Source organism: Acanthochromis polyacanthus, chromosome 10, assembly GCF_021347895.1.
Source record: "Acanthochromis polyacanthus isolate Apoly-LR-REF ecotype Palm Island chromosome 10, KAUST_Apoly_ChrSc, whole genome shotgun sequence".
NCBI lineage: Eukaryota > Metazoa > Chordata > Actinopteri > Pomacentridae > Acanthochromis > Acanthochromis polyacanthus.
The window spans coordinates 16,551,247-16,578,353 of NC_067122.1; the positions used below are offsets into that span (position 1 = coordinate 16,551,247).

Genomic DNA, 27,107 nt, shown 5'->3' on the forward strand with positions numbered 1-27,107 from the left:
TATTCTACAAAACCTTCAAGTGTGCTACAACATTAGGACATAACACAAAAACTTCAGGCGAAGAGTTTAGTTCACTTAAAACTGAAAAGCATTCACAGACAGATTACCTGGATGGCCTGAACCAGCCTGTTGCTGAGCTCCAGAGCAGCAGAAGCCGTTGAGGTGCCGAAGGACGCCGCCCCCCTCTGGAGACCTCGAATAATGCGTCCGTCCTTCCTGTACTGCTCGATGGGTAACCAGAACAGATCCCTCACTCCATGGACTGGATGAACACACCGAGATGGAAAAGAGAGGAAAAAGAAATAAACCAAGGGCTGTAGCAGGATAAAGAACAAGTAAATGTTGAGCTGATACTGAACAACAGTGTGTTCGGAGCTGACAAACTTACACAGCTGGACAACTGAATGCATGGGGCCAACACCTCCCAGAATGCCTGGCAGCTGGTTCTTCCTGATGTCCGTCAGCCACTCCGTGACGGCGTACTGAATCACTTTGTCGACACCGAGGAGACTAGAAAGTGTGGAAAAAGAAATACTAAGAACTAAAGGATGCCTTTGAAACAGAGAAATTACAGAGAAGGAAAAAAGCAACACTTTATTCAATAGCAGATGTTTGTTTTGGAAGAGGAGTGTGTGTTTCTACCCGTGTCTGCAGCAGAGCCTCTTCAGCTTCAGCTCAGAACAGTTTAACTGGGCCAGACCGATCAGGATTCCTGCAAATGTCCCCTGAGCAGGACAGAGTGTGAAGACATTAAATTATTTTCTGATCAAATACAAAGAAATCGTACACGTGTCGTCACTATAAGCTTGAGGTCAGATTAGGAGATGGAGGAGCTGTCAGAGCGAACTCTCACCTGTTCAATGACGACATGTTTGCCGTGATAATCCAGCCAGATAGGCACTTCAGAAGTGAAACGAAATTCTCTGAATAGGACAGAAGAAAGGAATAAAAACGTTAGACATAAATAACTTACACCTATATTCATTTTAGATCAGCTGGCAGTGCATTCGCTCTTGTCTTAGCTCTTCTTTAACCCTTCAGGCTACAGTAACTTCATTAAACACACGTCTTCACAGCACAGCCTTGTGACTGCAGCTCCTGTGGTTCCTCCTGGTTATTGTTCTGCTGTTCATTACGCTAACTTGCGCTTTCTTGCCTCCTCTCTCCTCGCTCCCCTTCCACCATCTAACTCACGTGTCAAACTCCATTGATTTACATTGATTTACTATTATTGTTATGAATGGCCCGACGATATGAAGCTCTGATAACACACAAACTACAGATCCCATAATGCAGCGCAACAGCTGCCTTGCCGAGTGATAGGTTAGCTGGTATACAAGATTTAAAGGTGTGCAGAGTTAATTTAGGTGTTCACAATTACTTTCCAGATGTGGAAAACAGACTTCAAAAAAATTCTATATCTTGATAAGTTTGATTTTTTTTTTAAATTCCAGGACTATGTTTTTAAGTTACACATACCTGTGACTAAATATGTTGTGCCATTGCACAATCACTGTGATCAGTTGTAATGCACAATGCACACAAATAAATGTTAAACTGAGTCATAGTGTTGTTGAAATTGCACTTACTTTAATCTCTGGTTGTTTCTAATATAATTTTTAAAAGGACAGTTCATTACATATAAAGATTTTTTAATATGCTTGTTCTCCTTTGCACTAAAATGTCGGAAAAACTTATTGTTACTTCTCAATAATTATGCTATAAGTTTACTGGTCCGGCCCCTTTGAGATCAAATTAGACCGTATGCAGCCCCTGGACCAAAATGAGTTTGACACCCCTGATCTAAAGCAAACTTCTAATTACTTAAATGCACCCTAAGAAGATGAGGACAAAGAAAACTCCAGGAGGACCTTGGAGTGGGTGTCAGTTTGATTAGACAGGTGATACAGCAACGCAGCACATTAAAAGTAACTGCCGTCAATGAAGAATTACAAAAAGCAAAAAAACAATTTCTAATTTGGCAGCTTCAACTACTTCATTCTCATGTCTCTTCCTCACAGCTCTGTCTCACATCCTCGCTGGAAAGAGGTAAAAAGGACAAAAATGAGAGAAGCATGGAGACACGTTGGTGTGATAAACAGCGTTTACTCACCGGAAGTAGATTGGCTGGTCAGAGGAGGAGGAGGAGCCTGCAGAGGAGGAGCTCTGCTCGCTGTACGTAGTTTCCACAGATGCTGTGAGGTCAGGTCCAAGACCAGCCGCTACCTCCACCTCCTCAGACGACTTCTGGGAGGGATCTGCCTTCACTAATAGAGAGAAATACAGAAGACACATAAAGATCAAGACCTCATGTCATCGTTTAAACGTGCTCTCCAGCCAGAGATCATATGTAAGCTGCTTAAATTCAAGCATGAAAGACCAACGATGCAGCAAAGAATCAAAAACATTTGACAGGGCTCACCTTCAGCTGCAGGGTCCACGGGCAGGTAGGGGTTAACAGAGGAAGCTAGATTACTAAAAAAGTCCTTCAGGAAAAACAATGCATCCTAGAGAGGAGATGGAAAACAAGGATGGTTGAATGTGGAGAGTTTCCAGGAGCAGCACAAAATACTACCAGAGTGAACAGCCTGCTAGAAGAAACTTTATTGATTTCATTTTGATTGGGAGACTGAAGACTGGCAATTACAGTGACATGTTTTCTCTAGTCTGATGTAGCTTTGCCATATGAATATGCAAAATCATTTTAACAGTTGGATATTCTGAAAACAAGCTTTTACTTCAGATCTGAAGGCTCTGATCATCTACTTTTGGTTCCACATATTCAGTCGCTGGACTTACCTGGTCGATGTTCAGTCGTAGTGGCAGCAGGCTGACCCGAAGACAACACTCTGGACCACCAAGACCAGACTCTGGACACACCTGCAGGGCCTTCACAGTCAGCTGCAACAAGGACACATGCTATCAGAGTCACACGACATGATCAATATTCTGTTTTTTTTAACAAGAACAAGTCCTCTCACACCTCTCCACCTTATTATTCTGGCCTCACTAAACAGGTTCTACACTGAATTAAAGCTTTACCAAAATAAGCTGCACATATTTTTAACAAAACTCTTGTAAGACAAGCAGGAATCCTCCCCTTGTCCCTCTCTGCTGTCTCACCATGTTGGAGTGGGCTCTGCGGGGCATGCTCTCACTGGTGTAGAGGTAGAGGAATTTGTTGATTTGTGAAGAGGCCAGTCGGTCTCGAACCTCCAGCTCCTGGACGATGAACACCTGCCTGGAGAGGGGCTGCTCGCCTCCGGGACCGACCCCAACCCCAGCTGCCACAGAGCCCTCCCCATCCTGCCCCGCTACTGCCACCGGGTAAGACTCGTGCTGGAAGGACACCTGGATGACAAAACAGGCAAATGTGTTCAGGAAAAGGTACTGTAGAGGTGTAATGATGTCGGTGAGTGTTTGAGAAAGTCATAAACAGCCTTTATATGCATGACCTCAGCTTTCACATAAAGGTTGGTAAGTACTTTATTTCTCTCTGAAATGTGATGGATAAATATTATAAAGTAACAAACAGTAAGTGCAGTCCTTGGGTTAATGTACTTGTTTGCAGTGCACCAGTGTACCTTGGTGAGCTGAATCTCCATTAGCAGTGTGTGCTGACGGCCGCTGCCTCCAGCCCAGCGCCACGAGTTCTGAGGACGAGAGGAAGCAACAGAACGAGACGGAGACCCGCGAACGCCAGCCGGGACTGAGCGACCCCTGCAGGACAGCAGAGAGAGACAGAGGAAGGACAAAAGCAACACAAAACTTTAACAATCCATGCACACGGGTGAAAAACTCTCAGCATCTTTTATGAAACATTTAAATGACGAGCCAAACATCTGTGTGTGTTACCTGTTTGTGTTCTGGGCATGTATGGACATGGGTTTACCACCGAAGTCCTTTCCTCCATAGAGATGCCAGACTACAGAGATCTCCCGCAGCACCACTCGGCTCTGTGGAACCGGGAAGCGACTCGGAGCTCGGAGCAGGTCTGAGCTGCCTCGAGGTCTGGAAAAGTGACTGTCCTTCACCCTGATGGGAACCTGGGACAGAACCGTCACCACAGGCTCCCCGTCTCTGGGCTGCAACGAATCCATGTGTAAATATTTTGTTATGTCTTCACAGACGGTGAGCAACAAGACAGACGCAACAGGAGGATAAAAGCACAGAGAGACTCACAGGAATGCCCATGCCGGGAGCCTCCAGGATGCAGAAGTCGTCATTGTCCGTGGATCCTTCTGAGCCTTCGTCTGACATCATATCTGCCTGTGCCTCAGTTGCCGTGGTAACCAGTCCATCAAGCTCTGAATCGTCCCCCTGAAGGACAGCGGGGCTGTGCTTCGAGGCTTCACCAGGAAACAGGTAGACAGAGACAGGCGAGCCTCTCGGCACTGAGGGCGAACCTGCAAAACAGAGAAAATCCATCAGTCACTTTAAGCAACCAAACACATCATGCAGAGGTTTACCAAGCTGCTACTATAAACAGTCAACAACCAAAGGATCTCACACACTGTCCATCACTTACACTCACTTTATTAACACATTTTTGGGTACAAACTTTCATTTAAAGGTGGAAAGGGCAGTAAAGGCTACTGACGAAATTTAAAGAATTTTTTTATACAGTCTCTATAAAGTCAGTTTGAAAGTCAATTTGTCGAATTTTCTATGTATAATACCGGGCTTTGCAAAAGTTCTGTTACACTCGGTTTCATGATCTTTAGAGACGTTTACATGTTGGAGTGAAAAATTCCATTAAATAAACTGAAAGTTCTACCTTATAGGCAGGTGTCCTTAATACAAATTTTTTCTCCGGTGAAGTTGTATCAAGATGGAAGTCAAAAGAGTTGAGATATCTGCTCTCCTTTGTGCTGAACATCAGCCGGATGACCGTCCACAGAGTCGCAGAGAGGCTAAAGAATGGTGAAGATCTTTCAGGTCTTCACCATTCTTGAAAGATCATCTGAAAGATCTTCACCATTCTTGAGCCTCTCCGCGACTCTGTGGACGGTCATCCGGCTGATGTTCAGCTGCTTGGCTCTGTCAGACTTGTTGTGGCCAGCATGAAGGAGAGCAGATATCTCAACTCTTTTGACTTCCATCTTGATACAACTTCACCGGAGAACAAATTTGTATTAAGGACACCTGCCTATAAGGTAGAACTTTCAGTTTATTTAATGGAATTTTTCACTCCGACATGTAAACGTCTCTAAAGATCATGAAACCGTGTAACAGAACTTTTGCAAAGCCCGGTATGTATGTTTAAAATGTAAGAACTCAGGGTCCCATTTGTTTCTGTATCCCAGGAGCTTGTTGACTTTAATTTTTGTGCATACTTATGTTGCTTTTTCCCTGGTCAGAGCTGGTATATGTAAAGTATTGCTCGTCTGTATGATATTTTTGTGTTGACTTCAAGTAATGGACAGAGTGCAGCATTCTTTGCTCGCTTTTCAAGTCAGGAGTTTTGATGTCACTAACACTTTATAGTGTGCAGGAACCTTTTGAAACTATGACGTATATCGTCATTTGTATGTGTAAAATCTGACAAACTGTGGACTGAGCAGAAACCTCTTCTATACACCAGGAAATCCAGGTCAGTGCATAATTGTTCTAAACCTCCTGCTGTTTGGATGATGTTTGGATAAGCAGATGCGAAAAAAATAAAAAAATAATAAATAAGAGAACATGTGCATCACCTGGTTCTAAACTCTCTTCTCTGTGACTCTTCTCTGTGTCTATTAAGGCATCAGCCAGGTCGTACTGGTTGATCTCAGCGGTTTCAGCTGGAGGACAGGGCAGCATCGACGCAGGACTTTCTGACAGCTAAAAGGGCAGAATAATAAACACACGTTAGACACTTTTATCCCACCTTTACAACACTTCAAACATGTAAGGAATCATGGAAGGAAAAAATAAAATAAACACAACATCCTCTTTTTTTGGCTGCCTGAAACTTTGTCCAGAAAGTTACCCTGAACACATGATGCAATTCTATACAGTGCAAAGCTACTATTTAAGTCCAGTTTCATTTCCAGTGTGTGAACAGGCTTTACTGGTAATTTCTGGCCAGCGATTTCGGTGGGTGAGGCATGGCGTGGTGGTGGGTGCAGGTCGCCCTGGGAGACCAGATACTGCAGCAGATTGACGAGGGCAGCGCAGGAATCCGCACAGGTGTGAAGGTGGACGACGTTGTTGGAGCAACGGAGCTCAAAGAGAGGCTGAGACTGCAGAACAAAAGGAGGAACCAGAGGAAAAAAAGATAATCAGCAGAATCAGTAAAGGGGGCGGCAGAGAGAGCGGTACAACAAGAGGAGGGAGGTTGGTAACAAAGAGGGAAGGAGAGGAAAATGACGCAACAAATATTATTAGTTATCACATTCAGAAGGATTAAGGATGCATGTTTTGGCTCTTTTTCCAGTGCTATAAATGTTGAATCAGAAGTATTAAGGCTTCATAATGTCAGCGTGAAGGGAGCAGATAAAGAACCAACATATGGCGATCATCATCAGTGATATCTAAAAGTTTTTGTGTAGCCAAACACACCTAATGATAAATATATCCATCACAGTGCCATAGTAGAAGTACAAAATACATAAAAAGTCAGGCAAACATTAAACAAAACAAGCAAATGCCTCTAAGTAAAGACTTGACGACACTAACAGATATTTATCTCATCTATATCCCGAATATTTCCTTGCAAAGTGGCTCAAAGCACACCAGCATCATTGTTAAAAAATTATTTGTCTACTGTTCCTTTGCTGATTTTGATTCCACACTAAACTGAAGCTGATCCTCGTTCTAACTTGCTGTCCGGAGCTTTTACTGTAGTGAAACTTTACTATGGTAAAAGAAATAAGTTTAAAACACAGACCCTGTGCTTCTTTGGGGTCCTTAAAGGTAAACTGACTGTTAGCGGGAGTCATTTTTCTGCTGCTGCTGTGCTTCATGGCTGCTGAATGTACGTAAACACTCACCAGCTTCCCCGTGTCGCTGCCTTTCCATGTGGTGATGGCAAGCTCCAGCAGGTCAATGTCCAGAACGCACACATAGTCTGTGAGACATAAACACACATGGTGGTTTTTATGGAACTCATTTTAAATTGTCATTTTGACACTGGTTATTGTTTTATTTCAATGATATAAACAACAGCACTTTAAAAAAAAAAAAAAAAAAGAACAAGTCAAGGGGATTTTTAAATTTCCATTTCAGCTTAAAGACCATCTGTATTAGAGGCTTTTTGTGTCAGAAAATCTTTGTTATTAATGACGCCAGTGGCCATTAAGTAAACTGCACTCAGCCTCTTTGGTTGGTGCTTGTACTTCATAGGTGGGAGTCAGCAATATAAACTACATTTGACTCTACAGTAATGTCACAGCACAGTGGACAAAGTGTGGAGATAGGCCTGGCTATGCAACGCGATAATTTGATTTACGTTATGTTTTGAGTTTGTGTTGTGCTGGGAGTGATTTGTTGACATTCGAGGACTCCATTTCTGCACTAATGTTAGCTAGAGCTACACAGTGTTAGTGTTGTAGGGAAGCAGAAGAGATACATCGAGGAAAAGCTATTGGCAGCATAAATGTCCCATTTTTTGATTTTCTCAGAAATTTCCTCCTGTGTCCTTTACATAGAAATCCGTTCACAGGGTATTACAGGAAGCTGAGACAGTTGGTGAAGGTGTCATTTTTCAGGTACATTACAATTTCTTCACACATTTGAAATAAAATTACGTTCTAACATATTTACTTTTAAGCGGTGGGGGCAGCTGCTTTCTTCTAACGTTTCAGCTGAAAGTGTCACACAAAGCTTCCATCTCTCTCTGGATCAACATTTCAAGCTTAACTTAGAGCTGACTGAACCATGGGGTCACATGTAAAACAACAAATTCTCTTTAGCGAGAGTTAAGTTCCTCTATAATAACAGCTGAGAGATCCGTCACACTAATGCTATTCTAACACACCACACTGCCCAATAAGGGACAACAATTTTTTTTTTTTTTTGCATTTGTCTGTGACTCTTAGCAGCTTGACTGATAATTTGGTTCTCTGTTTATCTTTTGTAGCTACAGTTGAGATGTCCGGAGACACTACTGATTCATTTTCACCCCTCAACAATTCATTTCCTCCAACGCAGAGCATCACAAACTTCATTGTACCTCCCAAATACTCTAGTGCTGAAGAGCTCTACCAGACTACAGCTGCTCTGTGAGTGAACGTGGCACACAGAGGCGTATCATGTGTCGTACCTCTCCTTAAGTCCACGGTGTCAGTCTCACATTTGTCAGAGAGGTAGAGAGCAGAGTCATCCAGGATGAATCTGAACACAACAAACAAACTTAGACACTTCATACGCTGTGATACAAACCGGAAGCAACATTTCAGATATTTATTGTGCTGATTATGAATGAACTGTACCTGAGGTGGAAGGTGGCAGTGTCTACAATGATATTACTGGACAGAGAGAAAGACTCTGCTGTGAACAAAACTCGCAGGGGCAGATACAGAGGTCTGGAAAAACAGAAGACGAGGGTGAATTAAAACAGAGGTGAAATATATTACCTACATGTCACTTTGCCACATGAAAAACACTTTTTCTGGTATCTACCTGTAGTCGACAGCACAGGTAGCGAGGTGTGTGTGGAGGACAGTGATGACGGCCGGGGCTGTGTATCCCAGAATAGGATCATCAATGACATCCAGGAAATCAACCAGCTGTAAAAAAAAAACAAACAAACCAAAAAACGCAAAAGACTCAGTTGACAGAAATCACAATCAAATCTCGTTATTTGATTATGATTTCATTTTCAGTACAATCTAAATATTTAAACAGACAATAACACAAAACAAACTCCAATTACCACGAGACTGACACAGATTGCAGATTTTTGTGGTATCAACTCATAATTTAATAAGTAATATTCTAAGAGCATATACTTATTGTGTCTGGGAAAAATTAGTGTGTTTTTGGCAGGGCAGGTTATTTGGTTCTGAAGCAGACAAATAACAGCAGCCAGAGTACTGACGTTGGATCATCTGTGTCCAAGCCGTGTGGATTTTTCTTTAATGTGTTCCATATTTACAGCATCCCAAAAACCATCCTTAACCTGATGCTGCTGCAAGTAATACACAGATTAAGTACAACGCTGAGTGTAGTTTAGCACAAACAACAGCTGCAACCCCGATTCAGTGAATTCAGTGAGTTCATTTCTGCTACAGAAACTGACGTCTCACGCTTCTGTACTCCACATCCATATATTTCTATTTCTGTATGAATGTGGAATGCCAAAAATGTTGGCCTGGAGAGAGATGAATTCATTTTTTGACCTTAAGGCACTAAAACCAAACATTAAATCTGACATTTTGCTCCAAGATAGCTGAAAATTGCTTGCCTTTATGTTCTTTCCCAAGGCAGGAAATAAGCCATGGGAAAAATACTACCTCAAAATGCCTAAAAATTAAATAATAAACAGAAACAGAAATGCAGGGTATGTTGCCAGTAACTGTGGAGAGGTGGTTTTAAAGGGGTTTCCCTTCCGTAAACTTTAAAACAAAAGGGACAAGAAGAAACTGAGGAAAGTATATAACATGAAACAGGACTTGCTTCAGTTAGCGTCTCACCTGCTCGTGCCAACTTTGGTTGGTCTGCGTCATGTAATGTCGCATGGTGGCACCTTGAAGTCGAAGAGCAACGAGGAACTCCTGAAAAGAGACACAAAAACAAACTTAGTTTCATATCAAACTTGTACCAGCTGCAGAATCAGGAGTGTGAGGAGGACGTACTTTGACATTTCTCTGAAGGTCCAGCGTGATTTTGATGGCTGTGGACAACATCTGAGGCTCCCCCTCCCTGCCGCTCACACTGCTCACTCCCACCTCTGTGGGGTAGATGGTAGGGTCCAGGTGCTTAGGAGCAATGAAGCTAGGCATCTCCAACCGCTGTGGAATGGGGGTGTCTTTGACCACAGCTGTGTTAGTGCGAGATAAAAAGAACATAACTGTAACTATATACTGCATATGTTTACCCTTTGAAAACAAAACCTGCTGGTGTAACTGAAAGGTATGTTATCTATACATATAAAAATATTACATTTACACCACCTATCCAAGCAAGAAACTGTAAAATTCAGAGAAAATCATCAGATTTTTTTAAACTTTCTGATGGTTCTTGAACTATTCATGTCATGTGCTGTTTTGTTTCAAATTATATTACATCAAAATAACTTTATTTGACATGCTTCAGTTAAAAATTCACCATTAAGAAAATTATTTACTCTGACTAAATTTAATAAAAATTCTGCGTAACTCTGTTAGCAGGAAGTCATTAGTGACTTAGCTACAACTAACAACACAAACATTAACAAGAATTCAGGACTTTTCAGCTTAACTTCATGCTGTGTTTACAGAGAGCAGATAGGAGACAAGTATGGAAACAAATTAAACATCTAAGCAGTAAAGTATCTACAGCACGGAGTCACCATTATTTTTTTTTAATTTTTTTACTGTTGGCCTGTGGGGACTTGGGAAATGTTGTACATGTTGATTCAAGGTTTTTGCAATTTTTTAAAAAATAAATCTTTTTAAAAACTCAACTCTTGTTTTTATGTTTTATAGGTTATGGCATTTTCACTGTGTAATAGTGCACAAAAGACATTATTGAGTTCTTGCTGCTTGTACCCATGGTTTTCCACAGAGGTGCAGGACTTTAAATTGAAGTGAAAGAGAGCCTAAAAATGTGTGAGCAAAATAAATAAATAAAACCCACCCTGAAACTGCTCAGTGTTCAGAGGGTTAACATCTCTACTTGGCAATACAGTTCCTTCAGAGCATAACTTAAAGGGCCAAAGTCTAAAATGATGTTGAAACTAAATGTCCACTGCAATGTGCACCTCGATGGTAGAGCTCCACTCGTCTGCTCTCCAGACACAGGAAACTGAGGTTGGGGTCATTCTGATGCTGTGCCACACTGAATATCTTCCCCCCTTCCAGGTCAAGCACAATCTCCCCATGACTCTGGTCCTCCTGCATCAATGGCATACAAAGGAAGAGGTTAGGAAAGACACAGATCAACTGGTTAAAAAATAATAATAAAATCATGCATCCAGGTTCAAGAATATATCAAGATGAGAAGTTAACAACCCTGTAAACTTTTACTTTAAGACCTGCATTTAGCATTTCTAATCAGTGTACAAACACTGCACATATGCCTAATAGTACAATTTAATGTTTCCAAGCAGATGAGATTTGTTGGCATTTGTAACTTCTACTAAGAAGACATATTATAATATTATTTACTGTGTTATTACAACTGTATGCTACTATATAATATTTCCTTTCTGTCTATAGAACAGCATATCCTCAGGATGAAATATAGTTTTTGACTAATACAATAATAAACATGTTTGTCAGATTGAAACTACATCACAGTCCATAAAACATAAATGGTAATAACATAATATATACTAACTTTTAATGTAATTTGTTAATCTGTTTACTAACCTGCCTGTGTTGTCTTTTTGTTGTTGTATGTAAACCGCTGAATACGTGAATCTCCCTCAGGAAAAATAAAGTCTTTATCTATCTATCTATGTAGCAAAAATAAAGTGTTGCTAAAACCATCTGAGTACACATAACAGAAGTACAGAACGTTTCCATATTTCAGTATCTGGTGCAGTTAAACTCATCAGTGCCTCATTACAGTCAGAGTCCTCCTAATACTGTGGTTAGCAGCCATCTGGCTCACCTTCCTGTCTGTTCTGGCTTGGAGGCGACCTTTCCCGATAATCACAGTGAGGGAAAGGAGGCTGAGGTTGTGGTTGGGCCGAGGAGCTGACTGCGGCGTCCTTCCATCCGATTCGCTGGCCAAGTAGAAATGAGGCTCGTCCTCTTCTGAATCAGAGTCTGCGGCAGAGGAAAACATACTTTATCTGTCTAACTTCATTCATCAGTGGAGCAACAGACATCTTCATTTAAATGCAATACAAACCCTAATATGAGACGTTCTGGCAGGCTAGTTGCTGTTATGTGTAATAAATCTACACCGTGTTTTTCAGTTGTTATTTTTCCATCAAACCTACCCAGTCTGAAGGCCGACTTGCAGAGCTGGAAGTCGTCGTGGTGATGGCGGCTGTGGTCGGGGCTGTGGGCTGAGGGGGGAGGAGGGGGAGGCGGCTCCCACATCAACAGGTCATTATTGATCCTTTTGGACGAAGGGGTGGGGGAAGGAAAATTACTGTTATTCTGAGGCAGCGTTTAAACACAAAGACCAGAAAAAGAACAAAAAGCTGGGAGAGGAAGCTTATTAGCATCACAACTAAGAACAAGAAGAGCAGAAAAAAGATCTCTGTTCAGGCAAATAATGTGCATTTTGTTAAACTTGACAATTAGTGAGCTTTCAATAAATCTTCTGCTTAAAACAGGAGGGACACCTGGATAAGGTGAGCTGAAAGGGCCATGTAAGGGTTGGCTATTCTACGACACATGCTATTAATATTAATACTGAAACAAATATGGAGATTCAGATAAAATTAATTAATTAAAAATGTGCTATATTTGCTTGGATACAGCAGATTATCTCTATCTGTCGGTCCTCTGTGGGCTCAAGAGTGGTCTCATTATCAGCACTGAAGGATTAATGTTGAAATGTTCTCTTCAAAGTAAACATAAGTAAGACTTAAATTAAAAAAATGCATTTCAAATGAATATTGTTCAATCATGGGTTTCCTTGAATTTTTTATCTGTATAAGCCTTATAAAGACCACATTGGTCGACGTTGACTCTGGTGGGACTCTTTACATACCTGTTGTAGATGCTCTGGAAGGCCTGTTTGCTGGGCAGCAGGATGTAAGCCAGAGGCAGGCTGATGTCCACAGCACACTGGCACTGAGCGACACACTGCTCCTGAAACTGACGCATCTCCTCTGGGTCGGCTGGAATCACCATCTAAAACGAGGAGGGAGGATCGAGTTATCTCTGAACTCTTAACAAGATGGCCGATGAACTGATATGTATGCGTCTTTCTGTGTGTCAGCAAACCTCCTCAGTCTCAAACATGGTGCGGTTGGAGGAAAAAGGAGAGCTGGTTTTGTCGTTGAATTCACAGTGGCTTTCAAAGAAGGCGGCGCCCAGGTCCCTCATGAGGCCCAGGTTCATCCCGCTCAGACCTGCTGCCGGGCCCTGAGCCTCACCTCCACGCACACGCACAGATATCCTGTTCACGGAAACAAGGCACGAACAGACTGAGCTTGAAATGTGATGCTGGCCTGTGGTGGGTTACAGCATCAATATTTGTATGACTTCATGAGCACCAAGTTCTAACTTTCTTTTGGAGCCTTAAAGCTTTTGACGTGCAGATTTCTAGGAGACTACAGCAGCTAGTTCGATATCTAAAAGTTTGTGTTAATTCAGACATATTGACCCGTATACAATTTTGCACATTACAATTTTTGTCTTGAAATTAGGTTAAAAAAAAGTGCTCTTCTACAGAACATGCTGCATTATGAGAGTGTTTGTAGCTTTAGTGTTGCTAGACGAGGAAGTGCTTTTAGAGTCAGTCAGTTCTAAAAGTGATTCTATCTCTGAGTTTAAAGTGCAGCAGATTTTCAAGACTCCTGCATGCGATTTTCTGCCAAGGAGGAAATAGATTCACAACAACTGAAAACAAGTTCACAGCGTCTGATGCGTGATAAAGGCTGTTATAAAAAATTCCTCTGACCACTTCATGACCCTGTCAGAAGAAAAACAGAAGTCTGTGACTGATAGATTACTTGCTCTCTCAGGTGACTTTTTTCAACCAGAATTATCATCAAGCCAACACAGTAAAAATTCTTCTGTTCACTGTGACAAACCTGGGTAGAGAGTCGCGGTTCTTCTTCACTCTGATACAGGGGAAAGAGCCACCCTCCCAGCCCTCATATGATCCTGGTGAGACACAACACATCAGCAACATGAACTGTGTTCGAAACTGTGTTCAGCAGGGCAGAAGTCTACCAGAGCAATCCTTCTGGAGACACATCTTGTACAGAAATCAAAACTGAAACAAACAGTGAAATCTGTGTTCTTTATAATGTAAATAAATTAAGAGCTGACTCACATACTCAAGCAGCTTTGTAGGTTTCCCTAAAAATACAACTTAACATTCAGTTCTACAAATATTTCAAGTCACTGGATAAAAATAGTATTTATTGTTTTTTGGTTTGCTGATTGTTTTTAAAACATAACTCACTCGTCTTACTGTATCTACTTATAGTTTGTATATTGCTTGTTAATAATGAGTTCAATGCCTACAAACATACTTCTGATTCTGATTTAACAACTCTCCAGAAAGCACAAATCTCCTGAGTAGATCATCCTGTTAAAAATGTAAAAATAAGATTTATCTACAGGGTGACCCAAAAGTTTGGAAACAAAGTTTAACTGCAGTGTCTATTTGAGTTGGGGGTGCATGAATTAACTCTTATTTTACCCATTTTTGTTACAGCATAATAAAATAACTTAAAAGCATAGTATTTGCCGAGTGCAATAACTCGGAAGAAAATTAATAGAACCATAAGGTCCAGGTATGCTGGAGCATAACTTCAAAATGCAGGCCATCAGTGTCAGATTTCAGAACTCTTGATGGTAAAGTATCTGAGAGTTTTAATTTTTTTAAACATCCAAAAGTACTATGAGGCAACATTTACTGGCCAGTTTGAGGAACCTTCCTAAGCATGAATGAAGATACATTCCAGAAGATACCAGTGTAACGAGTGTAACCAGTTGGTGGAAACGTTCACAACTTTGCATAAGAAGCAAACATGAACATGTCGAAATATGTTTGTTTTACACTAATCTGTTACTCTTTTGAATATATCTGTGGTACTGATTTATTGAAATAACATTATATTATCTGGATTATAGACTTTTCATTTGTTTCCAAACTTTTGGGTCACCCTGTATGATGAACAATTAGTGAGGAAACTGTATGTCTGTCTTTGGTTGCTCCTTTATGAACCTTCAGTACTACAATATGTGGTTGTGTGTGTTCCCACCGTGCAGGTCGGTGAAGGACGCCTCCAGCAGCTGGGTGAGGCAGGGAGCCCATGGCTGTCCCGGGGCGGGCTGCTCACTCTGCAGGTCTGGAGCCTCCTGGTGCTTTAGTTCCAGCTCCGTCAGCTCCAGCACCAAGGTCTCCTGCCGCACTGCCCTCTGGGTGGGCGGTCGACGCTTTGGGAGGGGCCGAAGGTCGGGTATGGGGAAACGAAGCTTGAGGATGGCGTGGGGGGAGAGGAGGGTGAAGGAGGAGTAAAGCTCACTGTTCTGGGTCTGAAAGGAAAGAAAAGGAGAAACTTATAAGTATATTCATCAAGAGGAAGCCAGCTGACCATGGATTTTAGAAACAGTTTCAGTCAGAGAATCCCCTTGTAGGTACTGTTGACCGCTGTGAAGATTTCTAGGAGATCTAGGCTGCTTAAGGTCAATCTGAGGAGGCTGTAGAAGTGCTTATTTTCTCTACCACCTGGCAATTTTGTTCATGTTTGTGTCAGCACAAATATGATCAGTCAGACATGACAGGATTATCTTTGGAAGCTATTTCCATTAAGCTTTGGCTGTTTGTGGTTTCCCATTGTGGCGCTGACGTGAAACTTCATGACTCTGCATAACCCAGTGACATTATGTGTGTCTAAAATGCATTTATTCTCAATCACAAGCTGGTTGGTATATAAAACAAAAGGACTGCTGCGCATAAAAATAGCTCAAAATCCAAACTACCATCACTGTACTACAGGCAAAACACAGTCTAATACATTTAGAGGCGGCATGGATCAGTGGGTAGAGTGGCCGTCTCAGGTGTCCCTGAGCAAGACACCGAACCCCTAATTGCTCCTGGTGGGTCGTGGTTAGCGCCTTGCATGGCAGCTTCCGCCATCAGTGTGTGAATGTGTGTGTGAATGTGGCGTATCATGTAAAGCGCTACATAAATACAACCATTTACATTTAGTTATTGCTACTCATTAAATTCTTCAACATTGCCAAGTGTCAGTTTTTATCTGATGTGAGCAAAATATGACAGAAAAGTTGTTAATTCTTCTAGAGTGCAAGTTACATTATTGAGATTGGTTCATCCTGTGAGATCTACCAAAGATTAGGAGACTCCTCTTATATTAGGTACATGTATGGACTGGTAGACCTTCCAGAAAAACGCGGGCAAAAATCCTTGATTCCGCGGGCTACAATCCTTGATAGTGCGAATAAATATGCGGGGTTTTTAGGCCATTTTATGCGGGGAAATTGCGGAAAGTTGCAAAGTATGCAAATAGTTGTGAAATATGCAAAAAGATGCGAAATATGTAAGAATTGGGGGAAAAAGGTGATTCTTCTCTTACATCCTGTTACTGAGGTTAAAACACTTTCCTATTCATTTTTTAAGAAATTGTATTGGGGTTTAACCACACACACGCATACACACCCTGGTGTGCTCCTTCACTCACACACACACACAGCGCACTCACACAGCACACTCCCTGGAGAAGTCGTGGAGAAGTGCTGCAACACGGTTGATTTTCTTCGGTGCTCCAGAACGATGGTGCACGGGGTGCAAAAAAGTTTCCCCCCACTTTCGTGCAGTAAATCTGGGTACTGTTTTGCCCAGTCTAAGGCTGAAATATTCGTAATTAAATGTGATCTTTGAGGATTCGCCATTCTTGTTTTTCATCTCTGAGCGCCGCGCTCCGCATCAGCTCGTGCTTCTAGTATGTGTGTGAATGCGCGAACTGATGCTGTTAGGCCGGGCGTCACATAAAAACTCCCTCACAACTCCATTTATATTGGTTATACTTTTCTCATTTTATGTGGGAATTGTGAAATCAAGCGCGACCCGCATATTTCTCTTTTTTTTCGTGGAAATGTGAGATTCTTGTGGGAATTATGCGGCCTTTTGGGAAATAATTGACCCCCGCATAATCAGCGGCATTTTGGTGATTAATGCGGGAATTCATGCGTTCGCATAATCGCGTTTTTCTGGAGGGTCTATACTGGGCTGCATTCCCTCTGTGTTTTCTGACGTATGTTTCAATTGGATACTTCTCATTCAATTTAACAACACATTATTATAGGCTACTCTTGTATTTAATTTCCTTTGATGGAATAAATACACACAGAGCCCCACCTGTATGAGTCCTGATCCAGCAGTCTGTGAGGGACAGTGGCTGAAGGCCCTGCTGAGGCTCCCCAGGCGGCTGAGGATGTCCAGGTCCAGCTCAGCACACAGCTCAGCCAGTTCCACCCACACCACACTGTCCCGACGCACCACCCGCTGTTTACCCTGCAGTCACATAAATATGCACACCACATGTCAAAGGATGGGCAGGTCATGGGCATGTTCTTAATAATAAAACTATTCCTGTTCTGCCTCCCTTATATCTGTGACTACGTTTCCATCACGAGTGAAGGATTTACTCCATCTCTCTGTTCCAGGACCCTGCACTGAAATTGGAAAATGGGCATTTGCTTCCTGCAGAATTGCCCGGATTATAAAGAGCAGAACTTACTAAAAGAATTCAAAGCAACTTTACAGGACTTGGAGGCAGACACATTCACGTGTTATGACTGTAACCTGTTAAATTGTGCTGCTGCTTGCGTTGCACAGGACAGTCTCACCAAAGAGATTCATAATTTCAATGAGATCTTTAAGTTAAGTGACATTATTATCCTGTCATCAGCTGGTCAGTTTCATCCTCCAGTATGGTACTACTTTGGCTGATTAGAGATTTTATTCCATATAATCAGTATTACACTAACGCTAACCTTTCACAGGTAAATCTTTCTAATACATTTTAATAGATGACGACTGACAATTTTATAGCCCAGGATTTTAGCATGTAGTCATTTTTGATGTTTTTGCAATGAGATATTTAAATACTAACACAATATAACTGTGTTCTCTTCAACATGAAATCACCAGTGAAGCAGGAACTTTCTAACTACAACCCTATCAAATGAAAACAACCACAAAACAAACACTAGTCGTTGCTGTCATCTGGAGGTCAATGCATCATGTCAAGTTTTGACTTCTAGTAGAATAACAGGCTTTCAAAGTGTTTTTTAGGAGGAGAAGCATTCATCACGTTTGTTAGACCTCAAGGACACACAAAGGATGTGGTTTGTTAAGTAGCACTGAATGTAAACATGACCTCCATCTGATTACAATAGAACCCACAGGGTGTCGTAAACACGGCACCAATCAACCACTTCACTAGTACGCAAAACAAACAAACACACTATTTGAAGAGCACATTTTTTACATTGAAAAGCAAAAACAAACTCAATGTGGAAATATAAGAAAAGCTGTGCACCTAAACAGGCACATACCAAGTCAGCCTGTGAGCACCATGCATACCTTACGCAGGCGTCTCTCACTGAGGCTGTAGTGTAGTTGGGCGCATGGCCTGGCTGCAGCTCCAACTGTAAACAGACCAGCTTTCTGGAACTGAAGCAACTAGAGAGAGACACACAGAGGAACATTGCATTCTCAAAGTCTTCTTTGTGAACTTGAAAAGAGAACAACAAACATAAACAACTTTCAGACAAGTAAAGATTAACTTTGACATGATATTCTCGTCTGACTTCAACTCTGATTTGGATCATTTCTCATTTGGTTTCAAAGAACCCTTACAATGCTTTATGAGATTTTCCCTTTCCTTTAGTATGGTATATTGCTTTTTGTGCATGTAAAAGGTCTGCAAACTTACAAAGCCAAAAGTCCATGACAAAGGGACATTAAAGGATTATTTTCTCCCATAGTAACACTGCTCCTCACCCACCTCAAACATCTCTTTGAAAGTCTTTTTTTTTTTTTTTTTTTTTTTACAGTATTTACCTACGACACTGCAACACATTTGCATAAGAATGAGCAGCTGCCTCACAGTTTGCCATTATTTCCTCACTAGAGCCACTTCTGCTGTGGCTACCCTGATAGTCAGAGATGTGGGACTAATGTTCTTAAGCAGCTCTGCCTCGCTTTGTCGGGAGAGCTGAGGTGTTAAAGAGACACGACAGAGTATTTAAAGGGGAACTTCGGTTTTTTCAACCTGGGGTCTGTTTTCATTTGTCATTTCATACATGTGAGTGATGGAGAAATGAATTGTCGACATAGCTCCAGTATTTAGCCAGGCAGGCAGCTTCGCAGCTCAGCTAGTGAAAAGTATGGGGCAACTTGCCCCCCCCGCCTCAAAGTCCGCCCTGACGTGCTTTTTTTCCCCACACTGACCGGCTCAGATAGTCTCAACGAGTGTCGCACAACATACTAGAGATGAGAAGTGAACGAAAACCTCCACATTACTTGGCGGTCGCTATTTGTTGTGGTCTGTATCTAAATCTTGGGATGCTAGAAAGCAAATCTTGTTCTGAAATCACACGATAGCTCGCGCCAAAACACCAGTGGAGGCAAAGAGCTGTTTGTTAGGTAGCATTTCAACATGTTTTAGAGAAGAAAAAACATTTAGAAACCTGTACATGTGCACATTACAGCCTCTTTAAATCTGTTTCCTGACAAAATAACTTTACTATGAACAGCCAGAGATAAAGCACAGCTTTAACAGAGCTGCTGACGCTCTGAGAAGTCAGACCTTTTGCAGTCACTTACTGTTGCTCCGGTTACTGATGTGCTTTACACTGGCCACATTAAGAATATGAGATAAAGTGATTGGCTTAGCAAAAACAAGTTCTTGGAACAACGATTCGAAACAGGCGAACAGATTGTCTACCTCGCAGTACTGAGGCTTTCCGTCCTCCCAGAGGCACTCCAACAGTTCCAGTCTGCTGAAGGAAAGGTCCGAGGTGACGGCCCGACTGTGGCGTCTCCCACTCCGCATCTCACAAGATACCTGGACTGCTGCTCCGGTCAGTCTGGGAGAGAAGACGAGAGGGGAGATGAGAGAAACACTTAAACAGTCAGATAGTAGCCGAAGAGACACATTTCTCTGTAACTACAGGTTATTCAAGGTTTATAATAATTGAAGTTTCCACAAGACTCTTGGTATATTTATGAAAAAAAGCTCTCCAAAAAGAACCTGCCAATTTGCAAGCGTTGTAAAAGAAAAGCTGGGTGAGAAGCTCCGTCCACATGAATTATACCTGACAAATACGAGGTTTGTGTTTTCCTACCTGAGATGGGAGTGTGGGCAGGCCTTGGCGAAGCCGCCTCGCAGATGATGGAAGTCTCTCTCGCTGAACATACCGTCCTTGAAGAAAACCAGCTCCTGGAAGAACAACTGAGACACCTGAGCAAATGATGAGGCTCCGTCAGCCCTGCAGGGCGGGTCTTCCTGCAGCAAGGTTAGAGTGAGTCCACCGAGGGTCAGTCGTAACAACGCATCAGGCTTCAGCTGCTCTGCTTGGCTGCTGTGCGAACGTCCTGCGAAGAAGAGATCGAATACAGGCAGACTGAACTTTTCCGTGACTCTTCTTTTGGAAAATAGAGAAACAGAAACATGGTATGAAGGTTCTCTTAGTTAAAATAGAAAATCAGGGGTAAGAAAGTACATTTTACTTTTCTTTTAGGTGTAATCATGCAAAAGTAAATTAGCACTCAATGTGTTAGACCTCCAGAATCCCTTCACGAGACTAAAGTAAACCCACTGCTCAGTACTTCAGATAGATGATTTTACCTCGACTCCGGCTGCCGGCCTGAGGTAGACTCGACAGGCAGCCCGCTACAGGATACCTCCTGGGACAGTTCACCATGCCCTGGAAGCCAAAATCAAAGCGGAAACCTGATTATGTGCGATTTAATTTTTGTAGTACATTTGCGAGTGCCAGGTATGTGTTTATTCCCTAAAGGCAAGGAAGCAAAGAACACACATTAATGCCAATACCACCCTCTGCTATACTTAAACATAAACTGCTATTAACAAATAAGTAAAAAAGAAAAAGTAACAGACATGCAACATTTAACATACTATTATACTGATAATAGCAGTGCCACATGATACCAGTATTGATGATATGACCGCTTATCTACCGGTACAACAACAGATACTCTACACATGGCCATCTGCTAAATGTTTAAACACAAACACACTCTGTACCTGTGCAGAAAGTGCTGCTGGCTGCGTGAAGCTGGCTAAACTGTGAGTGGACGACTCCATGTCACTGTCTGACAGCTCGCTGCCAGAACGGATCGATGTCACACTGCTGCTCATCCCAGCAGGACCCATCGAGTAAAACATCTCTGCAGGAAGGAGCACACACAGTTACAAGTTAAATACTACTTCATCATGGCATGCTGCTGTAAGAAGCAGAGCAGCGGGAGATTTGTCACACCTCCAGGAAGGTTTTTCTTTTTTTATAGAAATGACAAAAAAAGTGTCTCTTCAGTTTATACAGCCAATCACACGTGTAATGTTTTAAACTTTATGTATTAGACAATAATAAACATAACAGTGTAGGCTATGGAACATTTTTTACAATCCAATGAAGACCTGGTTTGTTTGATGGCTTGGTGGTATATTTGCTGTTTTTCAACACGAGAAAATATTGTGTCTTTTTGAATTATTAATGCTGCAGATATCTCACTAGGGAGGAAGTATATTACACATAGCTGCTGCTTTGCAAAAGCTAATAGGGGATCTTAATAAAACAAACATGAAGTTCTGTGTCTGACATGGTTACACACTGCATGCCTTTAGGAACAGGCCTGCTGAGGCTCTGATGTATCTCAGTCAGACAGATAATCAGTGAACTCGTGCTGCTCTGTGTACCTCCATTCTCCAGGCCGGTGACAAAAGGCTCCAGGTCTGGCTCAGTTTCCCAGTCTCGCTCTCTGGGACTTGAGCCCAGCTGCTTACCGAGGTCCTCCTCAATCATACGCAGGTCGTCCGAATCTAACGGACGACTGTGCACTCCACCACATTTAGTCTCTGGCTCTGTGGAGAGAGAACAGAGAAATGGATTAATATGTGTGTAAAAGAAAAACAGAAACCACGAGTGAACACTCATATTTAGGAGGCATTTTCAAATGTCTGTGACCTTAGTGTTTAACCCTGGGCTGAAGAAAAACAACCCAGACTTCCAGCCTGTGTCTGCAAGTATCAGGTCAGGGACCTGAAGCCTTTGGGGGTTTGGATGTTGTTCATGTACTCCTAAAACTTGTAATGCTAAACTCTAGTTTGGAGACACAGAGACGAATGCACACTTGATGTGAACTTGTGGTATTTTATGGGTGAGAGCAATACATCAAACTCAGCATCAGCATAAAGCAGCGATGGAGTAGAAATGAATGCTTGCCATTGGTCTCAGAGCAGCAAGGGAAACATAAAGTCTTTTAAAATCTTCTTTATTATTAGGCTACTTTAAAGGTAATGACCAATTCATTATTCATGTTCTCATAACAGAACTCACAATGACCTAACTATAGTCTGACAGTTTTTTTTCTTTCAACCATATTAACCTCCTACAGGAGCAAGAAAACTATTTTAAGTGATGAATCATGACATTATCACCACGATTTATTAAACACATGCTAGTAAAATGCAAGAATTAGAAAATAAATTACGATCAGATCACTAAAGATCACAGATCTTTAAAATGTCAAGTGTGGTTGCAAGGATTTATGTTCAGTACATCACACTGTGTGTTTTAATGTACCAATGTCTATGCAGAGAGCCGCCAGCAGGTCAGTCAGATGGGTTATTTGATCTGGAGACAGCAGCATGTGGACACAGCCCACCTTCCCATCCAACTCCAACTGATGAGCAGAGAGAAAGAGAAAAGTTAAAATGAGAGAGCAACTGTATTTTATTATTTCCTCGTTTACATTACCTCACACTCACCTTTGGTCCTGGCAGCATGTCGTTCTGTTTGATCTTGACGGTGGTCTCGATGAAACCAGAGCAGCTTCCTATGAGCAGCGGCTGAGACAGAGGACCAGGAGTGGCTGGCGGGGACTTAGCCTCTTTGTCCTCCTTCTCCTTCTCCACCTCCTCCTCCTCATCGTCTTCATCCTCTTCCTCTCTTTCACTAGCAGTGGCTGAATCTGGGTGTTCCTCTTCAGGAGGACCCTAAAACATTAAGACAGCTTTCCAGTTATACATGTGATCAGTTTCTTTTTAGCAGTGTTGGCAATATCATGACACATTAGCTCGTGCACAAGAAGTTATTTGCTGCCGGTTTAATCCTGTGCAAAACAGAAGTCAGCTCTGAAAGGACATTCCTGCAGAGACGTGATGTAATCATATTTAAAGTCTGATTTTTTCCCTCCAGTAATCAGTTAATTAGAATGTGGGGGGGGGGAAACATGCTGATTTGACACAGTTGTAGGAATTTTAAAAAGTGACATATACTAGTCTGATTTACTGAGAGGACTGGAGACTCTCCCCCTGCCAATGATACAATTGAGCTTATAGTTTTAGTTTCCTACATCAGATAGCTAGTTACCCATTATCTATAATTCTCAAAAATGAAGAGGAAATGTCCACGCTTACTTCACATCAAGAATACCCAGCTGTGTGGAGGAGGGAGGGTGTGTACTTCTCCTTATAGCTTATTTTTAAGTATTCCTTAGATAGATTAAATACTTAATTAATCCCAAATGGAAACTGCAGTGTTACCTTACAAAACCAATGAGGACGGTAAAAATAAACACCATTGAAACTATGTGCAGTACTTGAATAGACCTAGTAAAGCCTAAAAATAGAATAACATAAGAATAGAATAGAGACTCAAGACAGAACTGAGCTATACGTAGTGGTGGATATACACAGCTTTAATCTAAGTAAGATGAACACACAATGCACAGAACCTGTAATTATGATTAACTATCCAAGTATGAAGAAAAACACTAAGTAATATCAAAATAAAAATATAAACTAAACAAGATATAAAGACATAGAGGCATAAAGAACCCAGCGTGTGACAGTGGGGGGTCCATCACCTGTACGATGCCGCTGCTGTCGTAGAACAGCTGGACAGCGCTCAGCTGGAGGATCTTGTGCAGGAAGGCAGGCGGCTGGTGGATGTCGACAGGCACAGCAGTCTGACAGGCTGGATCTCGCACTGCCTCATCAAAGTACTCCAGTCTGGACGACACCACGCAAACACACACACATTATTTAGCGCCATGCCAACTTTAAATTCAGTACACAAGGGAAAAAGGTTTTAAGAAGTGAGAAGAAAAAGGTTGGTGTTCCTTCGGGGAAAATGAAGAATGAGCTACATCTACACTCGACCTGGAAGCAAATTGGTTTACCTGAGAAAACTCGCACTATCACTGATAAAGCAGAAAAACTTAATCAGACTGTTTATGGAATGAGTTACTTATTGATCAGTATGTAGCAAATAACACTTTGACACAGTGCAGTGGTCAACCTGGATGTGTATCATCAAAGTAGAGCTCCTTGTCACTGTCAGAGAGACGATCAGACTACTGGAGCAGAAACTTCCCGTTTAATAAACACAACCACTGCAACATGCTTCACTGAACCCAATCAGTTGTCCTGCTAAAAATCAGCCTGTTAAAAGGCCTTCTGGTCACTGACCACAGATCTACACAGCCAACCTGAGCAGCTCTGTCAATAAGCCAGGAAAACAGAAAGGGGTTAACAGTGTCAAAGTAAAATGACAACAGAGTCAAAGCACATAAGGGACATACAAAGGGCATGGGTTCGGTTTCAGTACTGTGAGGGATGAATGAAGATAAAAAAAATTGTTTTGTTTTGTAGTGGGCTTAGGTTTCCTTATTACAGGTGATATTTTCTAATAGATAATGTTGTATTTACATATTTACGACAAAGAGCACGGGTCTTAAAATTGCTTGTTAGTGATTTTACAACTTGTAAAGTGGTCGAGCTAAACCCGTTTTTCCAGCCCTGATTAAAATCCGCAGTTGCAGCCCAAACAAGGCAGCCTGGATTTAGCCTGACAGGAGAAAACAGGACAAAAAAGTCTAGAAAATGTGTTCCGCTTTTACTTTGAGTGGCCATTATTAAGTGAAGGTGACACAGACGGGTGCATCAACATTAGTATCCACTTAGATCCTCCCTCATCTGGATAACTAGAGGAAAATATTAAGAGAAATATTAATACCTTCACTTTGCAAATTAAGTACTAATAATATTGTGAATGAGCACTACTGGTGCATTTAAATTGACCAGGATTGACCACTGTAGCTGAAAATACACTGAAATGCATTAAAAATGGTGTTCTCTCTTTTGTGCTGTCCACACCAACAGAGGCTGTGGCCACATTGCACATATTCAAAGATATGTTCACAGACTCTCCCATATTGACAACACCTTGAGTGCAGCCTGCAGTTATTTGCAGCCACTGATAAAACTCTGCTCAGGAGAATGAACTCATCAATGTTGACCCGGTTTGAAAAGAGCGCCACACTGGGGCTGTCTGACAACACAAGACCAAGGAGTGTGGTCCTCTTCTGCTTATCTGCTGATGAGCAGAGAGAAGACGAAATCCAACTCTTGGCTTCCATTTTGCTTTCCTTCTCCCTTGACACAAATATAAGTGCTGATGTGGGAGTGTTATAAAATTACTGATAAGTGAAAGACACATTTTAACACATTTCAGCGTGTGAGTTATAAAAACTGAAACACAGAGCTTGAAATCCAGTGTGTCTCTACTGGCAAGCATTGCAGAGTGGATTTATGTCTTTATGACACTGTCCCACTTGTTCACACATGTACTTTGACGAAAGAGGCCCACATGATTGTGTCACTGACTTGCTGGAAATGAGGAAAGGTTTTTGCACATTTCATGAAATAAGAATCAAAGATGCAGAAATACAGACAACTGCAGCATCAAATTAGCCTGTGTGCATTTCAATGTAATGTAAAATACCAGTAAAAACATTAAAACATTGTAAAGGCTAGAAAAGGACATCTGATTTTCTAACGGCAGTTACAAAGCTAATGGCAGAATATTTAATCTTTATATAAGTTCAAATTACAGTTTCACTTAGCAAATGCTTTTATCCAAAGCAACATCCATCTGAGAGTAGATACAACATTTTAATTATTAAAACCACCTTACATGACCGTGCTGTGGTCAAACCGAATGCATGGCTCAGACTGATATTTTAACCAAAGCAGAAATGAAGATCAGCAAAGCAGATCTATTTTTGTCATATCATCGTACTTTTATTTATTAGGAGTGCAGAAACGTAATGATGATTGCACACATTATATGTTTAGTAGCTTTGCATTAACTATGGAGTCTTCTGTGCCGATTCTCATACATTTAGAATTCAAGTAGGATTTTCTGAAAATATGTAATTGTCCAATGAACAGTAAAAGCGATCTCTGAAGTTGCTTTTCCAAATGTCCAATGACCTGTTCTCTATCAGGGACAGAAACTAGCACAAGTAGGCTGTGTATATTTGGAGGATGCTTTTATTTTATTTTAAAAGGTGGTGGATATTATTATAATGATTACTGGAGAATTACAAAGAGAATGCAAAACAGCAGCTTCTCACTGTAAACAAAACTACTGTTTTTCCTCTTTGCAGCTCGTTTTCTTTGGGAGCATCTTGAAAAGAAAGCTTCGACCTACCGTTTGATGTGCACTTCTAAGGCAACGCCTGTTTCCAGGTCCAGGGGCTGGTGCTCGATGCGGACTATAGTGTCTAGAAAGGTGACTTTAATGCGACGAAGAACTGCACACAAAGATGACATGAGCACTGATCAGCACTCATCTCTCACATCATGTCTGCTAAGTCCTACACGTCTAGACATAGCTTCTGCCTAAATGTTACAATCATGCTACATTTCTGTAAAAAAAAAGAATTTCACTGCGCTCAGCTTAAAATAACATGGCATGAAGTCACAGCTGTAGTTTGGGGAATAAAATAATGATCAGATTATTCACAAACTACTAACAGTATAAGATAGTGACAGCTCAGTTGGTTGTTAACTTTTGGGATATGATGGTGAAGAAATAATTTCTGCTTTTCCCAAGATTCTGCATCACACATGTAACCAGTCAAAGCTGAACGAAGGTGAAGTCCAACCTCTGAAATCAAGACTGAACATCCCAATGAAAGAGAAAATGTACGCTTAAATTTCTCTTGGTTAGGCCTAAATTAAAGATAATGGGAGACAGAAATAATATTCGCATACAGGAAAT

General features: G+C 41.5%; 1 protein-coding gene across 1 annotated transcript in view; it reads right to left on the bottom strand.

Annotated features, from left to right (window-relative positions):
* The window catches only part of atg2a (autophagy related 2A), a 32,308-nt gene that overhangs the window by 3,163 nt on the left and 2,038 nt on the right, over nucleotides 1-27,107 (bottom strand). Inside the window, exons 4-40 of the mRNA XM_022215418.2 lie at nucleotides 26,535-26,637; nucleotides 23,905-24,049; nucleotides 22,805-23,032; nucleotides 22,620-22,719; nucleotides 21,734-21,898; nucleotides 21,062-21,204; nucleotides 20,642-20,720; nucleotides 20,139-20,388; nucleotides 19,739-19,880; nucleotides 18,373-18,471; nucleotides 17,143-17,298; nucleotides 15,026-15,299; nucleotides 13,844-13,916; nucleotides 13,032-13,206; nucleotides 12,796-12,938; nucleotides 12,074-12,195; nucleotides 11,740-11,897; nucleotides 10,886-11,018; nucleotides 9,780-9,964; nucleotides 9,618-9,698; nucleotides 8,605-8,711; nucleotides 8,415-8,507; nucleotides 8,246-8,316; nucleotides 6,975-7,051; nucleotides 6,054-6,224; nucleotides 5,697-5,823; nucleotides 4,183-4,406; nucleotides 3,856-4,085; nucleotides 3,585-3,720; nucleotides 3,124-3,351; nucleotides 2,800-2,901; nucleotides 2,423-2,507; nucleotides 2,114-2,267; nucleotides 854-923; nucleotides 643-725; nucleotides 389-510; nucleotides 108-262 (exon numbers count right to left, since the gene is read on the bottom strand). Of these exons, the coding sequence (XP_022071110.2) occupies nucleotides 108-262; nucleotides 389-510; nucleotides 643-725; nucleotides 854-923; nucleotides 2,114-2,267; nucleotides 2,423-2,507; nucleotides 2,800-2,901; nucleotides 3,124-3,351; nucleotides 3,585-3,720; nucleotides 3,856-4,085; nucleotides 4,183-4,406; nucleotides 5,697-5,823; nucleotides 6,054-6,224; nucleotides 6,975-7,051; nucleotides 8,246-8,316; nucleotides 8,415-8,507; nucleotides 8,605-8,711; nucleotides 9,618-9,698; nucleotides 9,780-9,964; nucleotides 10,886-11,018; nucleotides 11,740-11,897; nucleotides 12,074-12,195; nucleotides 12,796-12,938; nucleotides 13,032-13,206; nucleotides 13,844-13,916; nucleotides 15,026-15,299; nucleotides 17,143-17,298; nucleotides 18,373-18,471; nucleotides 19,739-19,880; nucleotides 20,139-20,388; nucleotides 20,642-20,720; nucleotides 21,062-21,204; nucleotides 21,734-21,898; nucleotides 22,620-22,719; nucleotides 22,805-23,032; nucleotides 23,905-24,049; nucleotides 26,535-26,637 (5,189 nt within the window). The remainder of the gene's footprint in view (nucleotides 1-107; nucleotides 263-388; nucleotides 511-642; nucleotides 726-853; nucleotides 924-2,113; nucleotides 2,268-2,422; nucleotides 2,508-2,799; nucleotides 2,902-3,123; nucleotides 3,352-3,584; nucleotides 3,721-3,855; nucleotides 4,086-4,182; nucleotides 4,407-5,696; nucleotides 5,824-6,053; nucleotides 6,225-6,974; nucleotides 7,052-8,245; nucleotides 8,317-8,414; nucleotides 8,508-8,604; nucleotides 8,712-9,617; nucleotides 9,699-9,779; nucleotides 9,965-10,885; nucleotides 11,019-11,739; nucleotides 11,898-12,073; nucleotides 12,196-12,795; nucleotides 12,939-13,031; nucleotides 13,207-13,843; nucleotides 13,917-15,025; nucleotides 15,300-17,142; nucleotides 17,299-18,372; nucleotides 18,472-19,738; nucleotides 19,881-20,138; nucleotides 20,389-20,641; nucleotides 20,721-21,061; nucleotides 21,205-21,733; nucleotides 21,899-22,619; nucleotides 22,720-22,804; nucleotides 23,033-23,904; nucleotides 24,050-26,534; nucleotides 26,638-27,107) is intronic.